General features: G+C 40.7%; 1 protein-coding gene across 3 annotated transcripts in view; it reads right to left on the reverse strand.

The window, feature by feature from the left end:
* Window positions 1–330: 330 nt before the first annotated feature.
* Window positions 331–16,216, reverse strand: part of FARS2 (phenylalanyl-tRNA synthetase 2, mitochondrial) — a 611,417-nt gene continuing 595,531 nt past the window's right edge. For 2 of the 3 annotated variants that reach the window (XM_027863884.1, XM_027863784.1), the window contains one exon: window positions 331–626. In XM_027863884.1, the coding sequence (XP_027719685.1) occupies window positions 471–626 (156 nt within the window). In that variant the 3' untranslated portion in view covers window positions 331–470. The remainder of the gene's footprint in view (window positions 627–16,216) is intronic. The other variant, XR_003569237.1, reaches the window with a different exon arrangement.

Raw genomic sequence — 16,216 nt, forward strand, 5'->3', positions numbered from 1 at the left:
TATTGCTTTCCCTGAAGTTTGCCCTTTGCAAAATGGAAAGAAATAAAAGGGAGGGAGGCCAGTTTAAAAAAAAACAAACCAAAAACTAAAGGTTTCTGGTACCTGGAGAATACAATGTTCCTCTTTGGTTTCATGTATTATGTGGAAAGAAGGGTCTGTCAAACAAGAAATAATACCTAATGTTTACACTTTAATGGAACCCAGGGACCAATTAACAACAATGAGTGCCACCAGCTAGAGTATTTCTACTCATAACAAGCCAGAAATCTCATGTTATTGCTGCTTCTCACCCCCCCCCACCAAAATAAAAGACAGATGCTATGTCAACAATTTCTCTAGAGTTATTTTTTATTTTCCACAATTCCTAAAACTAACCTATTTATCAAAAGATAGCTGATGCCCCCAATTCATGGATGAGTGTCATCCTTTCTCTGTAGGTGAATCTGTGAGCAGGGAGAAGGCCTCCCACCTCAGCAAAGCAGGCATGTCAAAATCTGCCCTCCACACCTAGCAGCTGCACGGCCCCTTCTTGGACAGACTGATGGATGTGTGTTACCTCTTCTTGGGTGAGGGTTTTCTCCATGTGGCGATAAGTAATTCGATAGCAATGGCTGACTCTCTGTGTCCTGGAAAACAGAAGAGCAGAAAAGAATGGTGAGGAACTGAAAGCCCAGCTTCATCTCACAAAGCTCATGTTAACAATATGGAAGAATCACATATGCTTTGGCCACATCTCTCAACCCAAACAAAGGATTAAAGAAATCATCTTAAGTATCAGGTTAAAAAAAAAAGCTTAATCTAGAATTAACCATAATATACTTTGTGACCATAGAACACTAATTAATGTAAACTGACCCCCTATCACTTCCAGGATCAAATATATATGCTTCTGTTCGGCATTTAAAGCCTTTCACAATTCAGACTCTTGTTGTCTGTCCAGTCTACTTATACATACTTTATTCTTCTCCACATACTCCACTATCCAGAAGCACCTTCTTCTTGGTGTTCCTTGTACAACACTCCATCTGTCCCAATTTTGTGTCTTTTTGATGGCTGTCCCCCATTCTTGGAATACTCCACCCTATTCTTGCTTCTCAGGAAAGGAGATCTTTCCCAGTCCCTTCCCCCACCCTTACTGATCCCTTTCACCTGAAATAATCTTAGATGTACACAGTTATTTACATATCATCTCCCCCATTAAAAGGTGAGCTCCTTGAGTGCAGACAGTTTTTGCCTTTCTTTGTATCCCCAGCACTAAACCATGGTGCCAGGCACCCAGTAAGTACTTAATAAATCTTTGTTTACTGACTCAAATCCCATCTTTTTCAGGAGGTCTTTCCCATTTGCCCCAGCTTCTACTATCTAGGATTACCTACCTCTATTCTGTACAATATACAAGCCTGTAATCTCCCCAGTTAGAATCTAAGTGCCTTCAGGGCAGGGAACTCTGAAGTAGGCAATTAGTCAAGTCAGTAGCAAATATTTTCTAAATTCAACCATAGACTCTATATCAGTGAACTAGCAGACTCATAGGATTTGCAGGAAGGACAGCAACTCTTGTACCCTCAAGGAAGTTACAATCTAACGGGAACTAGAGAGAAGAAAAGATGTCAGTCAACATAAATGTACACAGGAATGGGGACAATGAGTTCAGGGAGTGGGCTGAAAAGGGATCATCTGGTTAGGCTGGAGAATGACAGTAGTTCAAAGCTTAGAAGGAGGTAAGCCTGCCGCCTGCCACCGCACTGTGGACCTGGAGATCTTTTCTCCATTGAAACGGCTCTCCAACCGAGAGAGTCGAAGGGTGTCCTTTTCAGAACTGTTCATTTTAGATGGAAGCCCCCAAAGTGAGGTCTTCAAGGCTGTGATCCTGCTGCCTGGCTTGGCTTCTGGACCTCGGGTCAGTATGGCTGCAGCTGCAGCTGGTTCTGGCTGCTACCACTGTTTCCCAGAGGAGATGGCTGTTCCTTGGAGTCAGGCACAAGAAATCAAACCAGATGGTTCCTCTGACAGTTACTGCCTTGGGAAAGACAACTCAAATCGAGTCCTCCAGTGAGGGAAAGCCAGAGCCAGTAGGGAACGAGGGAGGGAGGGAGGGAGTTGCCAGGGCCCAGCAAAGGCAAGCCTCTAGCCTTCAAACACATCTCTCTTCAGGTCCTCCCCATCTGCCTGTCTGTAATATAAGAGCTCCTTGGGGACTTGCATTTTGCAAGCGAGACATGCTTTTAAAAATCAAACACTTGCCAAGTCCCCAGGGAAGCTTCAAAGCACCCACAGGTTCCTATTCCCTCCACCCCCTGCAGCTTTTCTGGGTGCTTCAGGCTGAGCAATTTATTCCAAGCAACTCAGATGACATACTGCTGCCTTCTGGAGTAGGAGGTGGGAGATACTTGCTTGCATCCACGGACAACACTGGTTGCTCTTGAACCTTAGGGACGGGAGGAGAGTCTTTGGGGGAAGTCATTGGTTTGGGGAAGATTTCTGGAAAAAATATTTTGCAGATGCCAGACAGAGATAATAGTTACTCCAGGAAAGCTTTCGGCCTTAGTGTGGGCATGTGTCTCTGTTCTCTAAGTTCTTATAGTTCCTCAGTCACTTTACTGTATCCTCTTACCTAATTTTCATTGCCACAGGTCTGTGGCATTTAATTCAATTCACCATGCATGTATTAAGCAAGTGCTTACTATATATATGTATCGGGTTATAGATGCTGGGGGTACAAAGACAAAAACAAAATAGTCCCTGCCCTCAAGGGTCTTACATTCTACTGGGAGGAGAATGCAAAATATATACAAAGTAATTGGGGGTGGGGTAGGGGTGGGGGAGCATAGAGACGGGATAGGTCTAATATGAAGGGCAGTTTGTTAAGAATAGAATGAGGTTCCAGAGGGCTCAACAGAGAAGAATGGGACAAGGAATGGGGTGAGGCTGACTATGGTTATGAGGGAGCTGGGACTGGTGGTCAAAGATGGATCCCATCTAGGTAGACGGTGACTCAATCACAGGGATCCTGAGTAGAATCATAGGGCAAGAGACTGTCATGGCTTTTCACAGTAGCATTCCCAAGACTGAGCAGCTGCCATTAAAGGTAAGGCCAAGGATGATTATTATCAATGATTATTAATATTAATATTAATCCATAATTAATATCAATGAATAAATTATTTTACTAATAAAATCTTTTCAATCTAATAAACATTTTTATAGTTTTAAGGTTTCCAAGGTACTTAGATCATCTTTGATCTTCACACCAATCCTGTGGGGGATTATCATCTCCATTTGATAGCTGAGGAAATGGAAATTTACTAATTTCAGAGAAATTGGGTGACTTTCCCAGGATCACAAGGCAATTAAACTTCTGGGATAGGAGTCAAAGCTTGGCCACGTTCTTATACATCACACCGCGTTGCCTTCTTGAGGATGTCTCTCATGTGGTAGAAATGATGGATAAAATAGAAGAATTCAAAGCAGGGTGGAGAATGATGACTCAAATGTTCCTTTACGGTCCTAAAGCACTTTTACATAGATTCTCTCACTTTATTCTCCCAAAAACTCTGTGAAAGAGTCAGGACAAGGAAGGAATTACATGTTAGGAAACAGGTATGGAGATGCTACTTGCCAAGGTCTCTCTCTCTCTCTCTCTTTTTTTTTTTTTAAGTGAGGCAATTGGGGTTAAGTGACTTGCCCAGAGTCACACAGCTAAAAAGTATTATGTGTCTGAGGCTGGATTTGAACTCAGGTCCTCCTGACTCCAGGGTCGGTGCTCTACCCACTGTGTCACCTAGCTGCCCCTTGCCAAAGTCATATAGCCTGGGAGGGGCAGAGACCTGAACACAGGCATTCTGTTCCCAAGTCCATTGCTTTTCCCGCTACATTTCTCTTCAGTTTGGTTGAGCTGTTAACAAGGTTAGTCAGGTAATAGCAATTGATCACAGAAGGTCAGGGGTGGCAGATGTACCAGAGGCAGTCCATCATTCAAGAGGGGTTAGGGCAGGTCATGTAGCCAGGATGACAGACAACAGCTAGATTACCTCATTTACTGACTGGATCCCAAAGGACTAGGGACTAGGAACCTGAAGCCTCAGTGGGATGAACCAGTGGTTCAATTATTTAGAAAGAAACAGAAACACGGAATTCTGATCATTATGTAGTGTAGAGCAAAGGCTCCAAAGGTTACGGAAGATGAGATTAACAGGAATGCAAATTGGTGACAAACCGACATGCAAAGACTGCAGATTGATGGAAGACTGTTTTTTTAATTTATTTTTTTAAATAAAGGGTCTATGTATACAAGGGTCTTTCTTCCAAATACTTCTTTAAGGGAAAGCTTCTTGCCAGAAAAAAAAAAAAGATGGTTCATACTTTAAGGAAATAGAGCATATCAGAGAGAGAAATGAGATTTCTTGTCTACTCAGAAGAGGCTGGGTATGCAACCACCAATGTAGCATCAAGAGGACCTAATTTGTAATGTTCATCAGGCCAGTCTCACTTTGTAAGGGAGATACCCTTTCAAAGTCTTGAGAGTATGGAAATGGTGACTTTCACAAGGAAACAGAAATTGCCATACCCTTGGTTGGGATTAGGTAGAGGGACAGTGGACATGATAATGATAAAGAATAAGAGTAGGTAGCATTTATATTGTGATTTAAGTTTTGCAAAGTACTTAATACACACACACACACACACACACACACACACACAGAGCTATATGTGCATGTAAATTGTCTCATTTGATCCCAGCAAAAAGCCAGTGAGGTAGATGTTATTACTATCATCATTTTAGAGATGAATAAACTGAGCCTGAGAGAGGTTGTCAGTCGATAAGCAGTCAATAAGAATTTATTAAGCACCTACTGTATGTTTCAGGTACTGTGCTAAATGAGATCACATTTTTAAAGTGATTAGTAGGTGACATAATAGGCACTTGATAAATTGTTTTTTCTTTTTCTTCATTTTTTCCTTCCTTTTTTTTTTGTTTTCAACACAGGACTTTGTAGTAGACACTAGTTAACTATATTAATAAGACCTTGAAAGCAAGGTTATCTTCAATAAGGCAAAAGGAAATATGACTTTATACAGATAACAATGGAAACAATGACAACAAAATAGTCCTGTGACTTGTCCAGGGTCACATAGCTAGTAAGTGGCTGAGACAAGATTTGAACTCATGTCTTCCTGACTCCAAGTCAAGCTCCCTAGTTAATATACAAAGAGAGACAGAGAGAGAATCAGGACTTCTAAACTCTTCACCTGCTGTACTTGAGGAAAAAGTAATGATGATACCAGGATGCTCACCTTGAATTGATCACTATCATAACTACATCAGAAGTGCTTGGCAAGCTATAGTTTGTGCCCAGTGCCAGTGGGGCATGACAGGCAAGGGAACAGCCTTGCTTTCTGGCTTTGGAGGCTCAGCAGTTCATAGGGCAGAATGTCAATCAGCAGTAATCTGGAGACTAATACAGAGGAGTGGTCTAAACAGCATGGCAGCTACTCTCTGTAGCATCTCCTCCCACTTACATTTGATCTGTAATATGTTTTGGAGGAGTGGATAATTAATTAGAAGCCTGTAGTTCATAGAATCACAGGATTTGGAGCTTAAAGGGAATCTCAGAGCTCATCCAGGCCTTCTGCTTTGAGGTAAACTTGGGGTTTTGGTAATCATAAATATGGGTTATATGCCTCCAAATATACATTAGCACCAAAGAAAGACCAAACAAACTGGGCAGCGTCACGCACATCAAATGTCCTCCAAAAAGGCTTGCTGAATCTCATTACTTCATAGTCAGAATGCTTATATATAAAAATATATATGTGCTTATAAATGCTTATATAGAAAACTGCCAAATCAGAGAGGCATAGATAGTAAGTTCATCAGCTCAGTAGAGAGAGATCAATGTGTGCCGCAGCCACCCAAGAGACAAGTAAAACTCGGTCAAAGAGAGTTTCCAGGGGGTAGGTTCTAGTATTCTACTAGAAGAAAGGTATCTGAGCCCCTAGCAGTCTCAATGTATTAATGGGTCAGACTTCAATTAATTTTAAACATCCCATTCCTGAAACCATGGGGAATAATTGAAGCCTTACTCTACAGCACATCTTCCAACTGGATTTAATAGACAAATAATTGAAGATTATCCCATAGATCTTTCCTCAATCCTTGTTATTCATGAATTTAAAAATTATCACAAAGTCTGACTGTGTAATATGGTACACAGATCTCTTTATTTCTCTGATAAACAAAGGCTAAGATGAGAAAATAATTTGAAGCATTTTCTTAGAGTCTAGTTAAATATGAAGGAGTTATTATATCCTCAAAACTAGAACTTGATCTAAAAAAAACGTCAATTATGGTCATCTTCAAATAGAAGAGATTCTCTCTGGAGCTCAATTAGCAAATTAAATCACTTTAAAAACAAGTTCATCTGTGTATGTATGTGTGTACAAGTATGCACACTAATACCCATGTTAGGGAATGAAGGATGGATGAAAGGCAAAAGAAAAGGCAACCCTTCCTTCAAAATTTATTCTAACTTGGAATGTAGCAAAGATATAGATTGTCTTCTTAACCTATGCAATTCTTGCCAATTAATCAACATTTATTAAGTACCTTGTTATGTGCCAGTCACTGTGCTAGACACCAAAGATATAAAGACAAGAATGAAACCATTTCTGACCTCAGGGATCTTGCAACTTGGCCAATCATAGCTAGCTACAGTTCTAACCTGGGTTTCCCTAAATCCTCTCCAGAGGATCCAGTGGACATCCTGAAGTTCCTTCTTGTTCCACCAATGTCTTAGATCATTATAGCACTTAGGATGCCTATGTGTCAACTTGTTCACAACATCCCAGAACTTCAGAGTTGAATGGGACCACAGAGATCATCCACCAATCTGAATCTGAGCAGCTCTTGTTGGTGACCATCCTAGCTCCTCTCTTTGTGAATACACTAATGTTTCTGCCATCACTCTGCTGGCTATTTACACGCACCGTGATCAATCCATGTGTATGGCTGTGAGTGTTGTTATCCTTTATGACGGTGACCTCAGTGCAAGGTATGGCTACGTTTTTTAACAAACATATCAGACTTTGCATATTTAAATGAGTACTGTCCATCCCAAGGCAGTCATCTTGGGAACCTTTAATCTGATTCCAGTGAGGTTACTATGGATTCTGGACATTTAACATGTATTAAGGATGTTCTCTGTGTAAGGTAATACACTAGATGCTGGGAATACAAAGATGAAAACCTCTTTAAAACTCCTTCTGACCTGCCTTCAGAGCCTGTAGCACACTCTTCTGAACATCACCAACAGCAGCACTCTCCTCCAGGCTGCACACCTGACTCTCTAGACTTCCTCTACCAGGCACCAGAAATCTCTTCACCTTGGAAACTCACTCTACCCCTACATTACTTCTCACCCTATAAGTACTCTCCACCCTTCAGGCCTCTTCTTCTGGTTGGCTGGTCCCTCCCAGAACCCCCATTTTAAGGAGGAGACTCAGGTCAACTCTCTCTTCATTCCTCTCCAAGCTGTTCTCCTCAATCTCCAGACTTTTTTTTTTTAACTATGCTCCCAAGCTGGGAACCCTCATCTTCACCCCACCCCACTCCCACCTTCCTTATATATGTTATGTCCTCCATCAGAATGTAAGCTCCTAGAGGGTAGGAACTGTCTTTATTTCTGCTTGCAATTGTATTAGCAGTACTTAATGATTTGGTTTACAGCGCCTGGCACTTAATAAATGCTTGTTGACTTCACTTGATGACTAGTTAATCGTCATACTTAACAGGTGGATTTGATTTTGGGAAGCGATGAAATTTCATTCAAAGCTAAGTCTGGTGGGTAAGTTAAACTGAGTAATGATGTTTGGGATAAGAAAATGAGGTTGGACTCTGGAGTAACAAGCCTAGATTTGTGGTGTGGCTCAAAAACTGGCTTTGAAGGCAATGCCAAAAGGATCCCAGAAAAGTTATAAACAATGATTAACTGTCACAGTAAGTGCATGGCCAACTCAAAGTTATAATGGGGTTGGTAGCAGCTCATATTTTTATAGAATCTTAAAGTTTGTAAAGTAATGTAGGGGTAGAGTGAGTTTCCAATTTGAATTAGAGTTTTCTCTATTTGATCCTCACAACAACCCTCTGAGGAAGGTGCTATTATTATCTCCATTTTCCAGATTGGAAAGGAGGTTAAGTGACTTGTCCACTGTCACACACCTATGAATGAGGTAAGATTCAAACTTTAGGACTTCCTGATTCCAATTTCAGTGTTCTATCCACTATTCCATATTTCTAAGGAAAGCATTCATTTTATGTTATATTTTATGTATTCTGGTGCCTCATCTTAAGTAAATGTATCCAACATCAATATTTTTCCAGCAATTCTATAAATTGTGGAACACCACAATTTCCAAAGGAGTCAAACTTGTGGGTCAACCAGAGAGCAATGGTAAAATACACAATAGTGTCCAGAGGCAGCAACATATCACCAAAGATGTATTGCAGACAAAAGGGAGAGAAAAAGACATTGTCAAAGAGATATGTGGCTGGAAAAGGAGAAGTGTTCATTATATAGCAAGACAGAGGGATAACAGATGACAGTCATGTGATGTACTGGAGGGCATGTAATGTTAAGAACCTGGGGTCCACAGATAGATTTCAGGGGTTCTGTGAACTTGGATATAAAAAAAAAATTTACATCTTTACTTAAGTGTAACTGACTTCCTTTGTCAGCCTATGTATTTTATTTTATGCATTAAAAATGTTATTCTGTGGGGTCCACGACCAAAAAAAAAAAAAAAAAAAAAAGGTAAGAACCTCTGGCCTAGATGAAGACGGTGCTTACAAGCTCTCCTGGACACAGTATCTTATAAAGTCTCCTTTCACTGGGTAGTCTTGAAGGGGCATTATTTTGGTTATAACATAGCTGCGGGGGATACGGATTGTGAAAACTAAGTTATGTATAATGAGACGCCCATCTACTATATTAACTTGAGTGGCACTAGGAATTCAGCAGATCATACATAGCTCATTAATCTCTGTAGCCTCTCCTTTATATGTTAATTAAATTGTTTTAGGAAGATGAGGTCAATAATGGTTGTATACTATTACACTTAAGAGTTTCCAGCAACTTTATGTGGGTTGAGCTAACATAAAGTGACTTTAATAGGGACAAATTTCAGGCAGAGGAGGATAGATAGATAAAGCATTTATAAAGTGCTTCCTTTATATCAGGCACTGTGTTAAGTGCTGAGGACACAAGCAAGCCAGCAAGACAGGAAACTACTTTCAAATGGAAGAAAATGACACATACAGGGGAGCTGAAAAATGAGTAGTGGGAGGAAGGGAGGAAAGAGAGGTATCCATGGTGTTTTACGGTTTGAAGATGGCTGGGAAATGAATGGAGGTCAGGAGCTGGACAAGAGAAGGTGAAAACTCACCTAACAAGGCTCAGGATGGTTCCAGGGGCAGGGTCCAAGTTTCTGGTGGGGAAGAAAGCTAGAGTGCAGATGCCCAAGAAGTGATATAGAGGCCAGATTCAGGGTAGCGCCAGGGGCAGAGTTCAAGCAAGGATAAAATGGAGGTGGGAGAGGAGGGGGGAAAAAGAAGGAACGAGAGGGGCAGCTAGGTGGCACAGTGGATAGAGCACCAGCCCTGGAGTCAGGAGGACATGAGTTCAAATCTGGCCTCAGATACCTAATACTCACTAGCTGTGTGACTCTGGGCAAGTCACTTACCCCCAATTGCCTCACAAAAAAAAAAAAGGAAGGAGGAAAAAAAGGAAAAGGATCAGGAATAAGGAGTAGGAAGAATGGGTTCGTGGAATTCTAAGACAGAGGCTTCAGATTCACTAATATGTGAATGTGTCTGGAATGAAGGGCTCTCCTGCTTCCTCTTAGAAAATACACTTGTCTATGACTTGCTGACTAAGTGGTGAGAGATTCTCTTTAGGAAACAATTTTTTCAGCTAGAAAGTCCTCCACAAAAAAATCCAGTAACAACAAAAGCCTGGAAGCTTTACAAGTTGCTTCAGTAAAAATGTAATTAAATTCAACAAAATTTATTAAGTACCTACTATGTGCAAGGGGCAGCTAGGTGGCAGAGTGGATACAGTTCTGGGCCTGGAGTCAGGAGAACCTGAATTCAAATCTGGCCTCAGATACTTAGTAGCTGTATGGCCCTGGGCAAGTCACTTAACCCTGTTTGCCTCAGTTTCCTAATCTGTAAGATGAGCTGGAGAAGGAACTGGCAAACCACTCCAGTATCTTTGCCAAGAACACCCCAAATAGGGTCATGAAGAGTCGGACACGACTGAAAAAACAAGTGAACAAAAATAATTCAGTGTATGGAATTAAAGAGTTAAAAGCATTAATAAATGCTTATTGATTCAAGAACAATTTCGTATTTTTTTGCAGAATAATTTTTGTGTGCTTTTTGAAGAAAGCAAAATAAAAGAATGGCTAAAACGCAAATATTTGGTGAGATGTGGCCAATGGCTATTTATAATTCCAGTGTGAATCCTTCCTTCAAGCATCTGATTTGGAGTCAGTGACCCTCAGTTTCATTCCGGCTCTGCCCCTTACTACCGATGTGACCTCAGGAAACTGCAGGCCTTAGTTTCCTCATTTATAAAAGTGAGCTCACACTAGATTAACTTTAACGTCCTTTCTATAAGCTGAAGACAAAATTAATAAAATGACCTGCCAGCGAACACTGAGAATGTGGAATAATGATGATTTTAAAACTTCTGAAGAAGTAGCTGGTGAGAACACTGGGGTCATGGGATTTTTAGAGCTGGGAAAGGCTGTTCGAGATTATCATTTTACACTGATGGTCCAATTACATACTACCTTGCCTGTCTGTCTCTGAAAAGCCTAATTGCCTAAGCTTAGCTCTGAGAATTTCCACTGTTCACCGAAAGTGGGTGTATATACACTTCAAATTATTTCTCCAAGTATGAAAGACCACCCTGCAATAGCTTTTGGTCACAAGTATAACTTCCACAGAGAGAAACTAAGGCAAGGACCAGTCATGCTAAATATGCTTGGCTGGGCAGAGCAGTAACAGAAATCAAAGGAAATATTTCATTTGCTATCCAAACTATGCAGAGGATAAATTCTGACTGATCATTTGCACATCTTATTAAAAGGAACTCACTCACTCACCTTTGCCTCTCATGTAGGTATCTTGGCATGAAAAAATTTCATTTCATAAAATTCAGGCAAATGCCTAGGAAAGAAGATGTGGGAAAAAAAAATCTGTTTCTTACAAATAGTACTCTAGCCTCTGCAGGAGGAGAAACTGAATGAGTTATAAATTTGGGGGCCTCTTAGCAAAACTGTGGAGAGAGGGTCCTTGTGTCTTTTGTTTACTGCCAAACAAGCAGATCTCAGAGAAGAAAGGCGCTCCCATCCTTGATTACCCTCTCCCTATCTTTATAATGTATAGTCGACATTGATGTCTATGGTTGGAATGGATGAAATTATACCAGTGGTGCTAAATAAGAAATTACACCAGCGGTGCTAAATAAGTGACTTTGGTTCATGAAATATTGAATAAACTCACAAATTTCCCTACTATTTCCTAAAACAATGATCTCTCTGGCTTAGTGAGGCCTTGTAGTCTTGTGCAAAGAATACTGGAGTGCCAGTGAGGAGCCAGGGGTCTATTCTTGGTTCTATCCCTAACTGGCTGTTGTGGGTCCCTAGAAATCATGTAGTCTTTCTGAGTCTCCATTTGCTCTCATGTAAAATGAGGGGAGAGAGTGAGGGAAAGAATATGGAGCTCAAAATTTCAACAAAAACTAATGTTAAAATTTTTTGTTTACATGTAATTGAGAAAAAATTAAATGTAAAAAAACCCAAACAAACCCAAAATACAAATACCTCATTTCATAGGCTGGGAGAGACTGAACAAAAACACTGCAGAGCTGCTAATTGGGTTTGGTAAGTTGCTGAGTCACTGTCATGGAAATGAGGTTTCCTTGAACAGATGATAAATGCTGTGCTGCCAACAACCAAGAACATTTTTCCTTGAGATTGAAAAGGAGAACAGAAGTGTGCAAAGGCACACCATGGATTGTCTTTCAAGGATCAAAATGAAATATTAAAGGCTAACTGATCACAATTAGAAAGCATCTACAACACCCTGATTTCGCCGCGTGTTATTTAATTAAAGGTATTCGATGATTCAGATTTAGTAGGCAAGAAATCTACATTGATTCTGCATAGAGTGTGTGTGTGTGTGCGCATGTGTGCATGCACACGTGTGTGTACATACATGCATGCATGTCTGTGGTAGGGAAAGGTTAGGGAATGTAGTAAGTTAGTCACACCGATGTGCTTAGTATGACATCTTCATATAAAGGGATGATGGGGGAGGATCTGCAGGAATTCATATTAATCACCCATCTTTCACCTCTCAGGACATTTTCACATTACAACCAGGATATTAAACGAATCCAGCCCTTAATGGCTGGGCCCACATTACAAAACCACTACTGGGCCCATCATTCATCCTGGAGTAGCAAGTGAATGAAAAGCCCAGGGCAGAACCTAGTCTGAAGACTATATTATCTTTCACCCGCTGAAGGATGATTAATAGAAGAAATGTCAAATTTATGGTACACGTGCAAAAGAAAATGCTTGATAGGGCAGTAGAGTACAAACTGCCAGGGGAAGGGGGATGGTGGGGAAGGAAAAGCAGGAGAAAGGAGACTCCTTTTAGAATGGCAGCAGAGATCTGGGTTTTCCAGGGCTTACTCAGTCATTTATGACTTAATGCTTGGTAAGTCTAAAGGCGACTACAATTACCTAATAATGAATCCAAAGTCTCCTGTGTTGATTCATTTGTCTTCTCATTTACTCAATAAACATACTGTGTGCACACCACTGAGTTATATACTGGGAAAGATACGAAGTTTGAACAGGACTTAGTCCCTACCTTTGTGAAGCAGTCAAATAGGGAAATCAAACACACACACACACACACACACACACACACACACACACACACACACGTGTATGCACACATGCTTTGCAATTAGAAGATCTGGGTTCAAGTCCACACTCAGCAACTCCTACCCCTGTAAACCTGGGGGAGTCACTTAACTTCTTTAGCCCTCAGTTTATTTATCTGTAAAATGAGGGAAATTAGATGATTTCTAAGGTTCCTGCCCTGAATCTATGATCCTATCAAGTACAACACATAGTATTAAGGATAAGCACATCAGACAGGCATCAATTACTTGCTTTTGTTTTCTGTATCAAGAATACAGATTTTCAGGTTGCAAGGGAAAAGAAAAATTGTTAAGAGGGAATTGGTAGGGGATAAATTCCCAGTCCAGGACAAACTATGCCCACAGTTAACTTGTATTATATAACACTTTAGGTTTACAAAGCAAATCTCTAAGGTAGGCCAGGTGATTATTAATATCCCTATTTTACACATAGGGAAGCTAGATGGGACAGTGGATAAAGCACATGGCCTAACGTCAGGAAGACTTATCTTCTGGAGTTCAAATCTGGCCTCAGACACTTACTAGCTGTGTGACCCTGGGCAAGTCACTTAACTGCCTCAGTTTCCTCCTCTATATCTGGAGAAAGAAATGGCAAACCATTCCAGGATCTTTGCCAAACAAACAAATAAAAAAACCCAAATGAGGTCACAAAGAGGTGGAAACGACTCAACAACAGCAACAACAACAACAACTTTACACATGAGGAAACTGAGGCTTGGCGAGATTACATGACTTGCCCACAATTACACAGTTATTAAGTGTCAGAGCCAGGCTTGGACCCCAGGTCTGATACCAACCCTCACATTCTTTCTATCACATAAAAGAACTTGTGATGTGATTGCTGAGGCATTATCAGTGGTCTCTGAAAGCTCATGGAGAACAGAAGAGGTGCCATAGGACTAGAGGTGGGCAAATGTGGTTCTGAGTTTCCAAAAAAGGAAGGACGGTGCAATGTTCAAACTACATATTGTTGAGCTTGACTTTGCCTTCTGGCAAAATTCTAGAATATACAATTAAACTGATGGATTCTGAGCATTTAGACGGGGAAGGCAGCATGAGTCCATGAAGGACAGGTCATGACAGACTAACTTCATTTCCTTGTGTGACAGGATTATAATACTGGCAGACCAGGGCAATACTGTAACAATGATAACGACAACAGTATCAAATGGCAGTATGGTGCAGTGGATAGAAAGCTGGTGTCGGAGCTGGTAAAACCTGGTTCAAATCCTGCCTTTAACACATACTAAATGTGTGATCATGGGCAATTCATTTGTCCTCTCAGGGCTCTAAGGCAATTTTCTAAGACTGTTTATGGTACAGAAGGTGCAAACTTCCATTAGTAGAGGGAGCATCCTCAACTCTGAAATCCTAATACTGATGAAATCACAGGTATAGTTCTTATCACTAATGATAATAATAATAATACTAACTCACTTTCTCTAGTGTTTTAAAGTTTGCAAAGCACTTATGCATTACCTGTTAGATTTTGACAAAGTGACATTTCTCATGCAATTCTTATGGACAAGACAGAAAAATAAGAACCACATGGTATAGCACTATTACATAGCTTCAGAAGTGTTTGAATGACTAGACCCAAAGAAGAATCAGTAATCAATGACTCAGTAGGAACATGCAGGGAGGGGGTTGGGGTGGAGTGGAGTGGAGTGTCCCAGGGGTCTGTCTTTTATGGTGTGTTGTTCAATATAATTTACTAATGACTTGAATAATGGCATAGATGATATTCTTAACAAAATTTCACTGGACACACGTCTGGGAAGGAGAGTTAGCATAGTATGTTTCAGAGTAAGGCTAAAAAAAAACTCATCAAGCTGGAATGATGGACCAAATATGAAAAAATCTTATACATGAATTAAAAGCATCAGTGACTTAAGTACAGTATCGGTGAGAAGGCATGCCTAGACAATTGTGTGGGGACAAAAAAAAGACCTTGGGATCTTAGCAAAGTGCAAGCCCCATATGAGTCAATAGTGTGACATGGCAGCCAAAAAGTGAAACACATGATAGGGTTGCTTATCAGAAGCACACAACAACTAGAGCATGGTGCACAGTTCTGAATACCACATTTTAGGAAGGATATTGACAAACCAAAGCGTAACTGAGAAAGCAATCAAGATGGTGAGGACTGGAGAACATGTCATGGGACGCTCAGTTGAAGAAATTAGGCTGTTTAACCTGGAAGCACAGAAGATTTAGGAGGAATCTGATATCTGTCTTCAAGTATCTGAAAAAATGTAATATGGGGGCAGCTAGGTGGTGAAGTGGATAGAGCACTGGCCCTGAAGTCAGGAGTACCTGAGTTCAAATCTGGCCTCAGACCAAACACTTGACACTTACTAGCTGTGTGACCCTGGGCAAGTCATTTAACCCCAACTGCCTAAACAAAGAAACAAAAAATAATGTAATATGGAAGAGAGATTTGGCTTGTTCTACCCAGCTTCATGGAGAGAACTGCAAACGATGGGTGGAAGCTGTAGAGAGGTGGATTTGGGATAAATGTAAGGAAATCTTTTCTAATATTACAGTTATCCTAAAATAGGATGGACTATCTTTGGAAATAATAATCAAGCTATCATGGGAGACCTTCAACAGGAACCCCTATAGGAATTAGAACAAGTCTAATTACTCTTCTACATGCCTTTGGATAACTTGAAAACAGCTATCATGTGCCCTTGCAGTCTTCTCTTAACCAGGCTTAACCACTCCCAATTCCTTCAACTGGTCATCAAATGACAAGACCGCCAGGTCTTGTATAAAGTCAATATCCTGACTGCCTTCCCAATTTCTAATTTCTTCCATGCTGTCTAATTTATCAATATGCTTCTTAAAATGTGATGAACTGAATATAGTGCTCCAACTGGAGTTTGCCAAGAAGTGGTATCTGAAGCCAGGACAGTGAATGAGATCAATAAAGGAACTAATGTGCAAAGTTCAGTAAGAGGGCCAAAGACAAACCCTTGGACAACATCTATATTAGGGAATCAAGAACAGTACGTAAAGTCAGAAAAGAGAGACAGCAGGAACGTTTGGAGAGGTAGGAGGAGAAGCAGGAGAATGTGGAGTCTCTGGAACCAAAGGAGGAAAATCCAATAGGAGGGAGTAGTTAAATAAATGACTTACTCAGGGTCACACAGTTAGTAAATATCTGAGGCCAGATTTGAATTCAGATCTACCCT

This window comes from Vombatus ursinus, unplaced genomic scaffold, assembly GCF_900497805.2.
Source record: "Vombatus ursinus unplaced genomic scaffold, bare-nosed wombat genome assembly UNPS02000577.1, whole genome shotgun sequence".
Lineage (NCBI taxonomy): Eukaryota > Metazoa > Chordata > Mammalia > Diprotodontia > Vombatidae > Vombatus > Vombatus ursinus.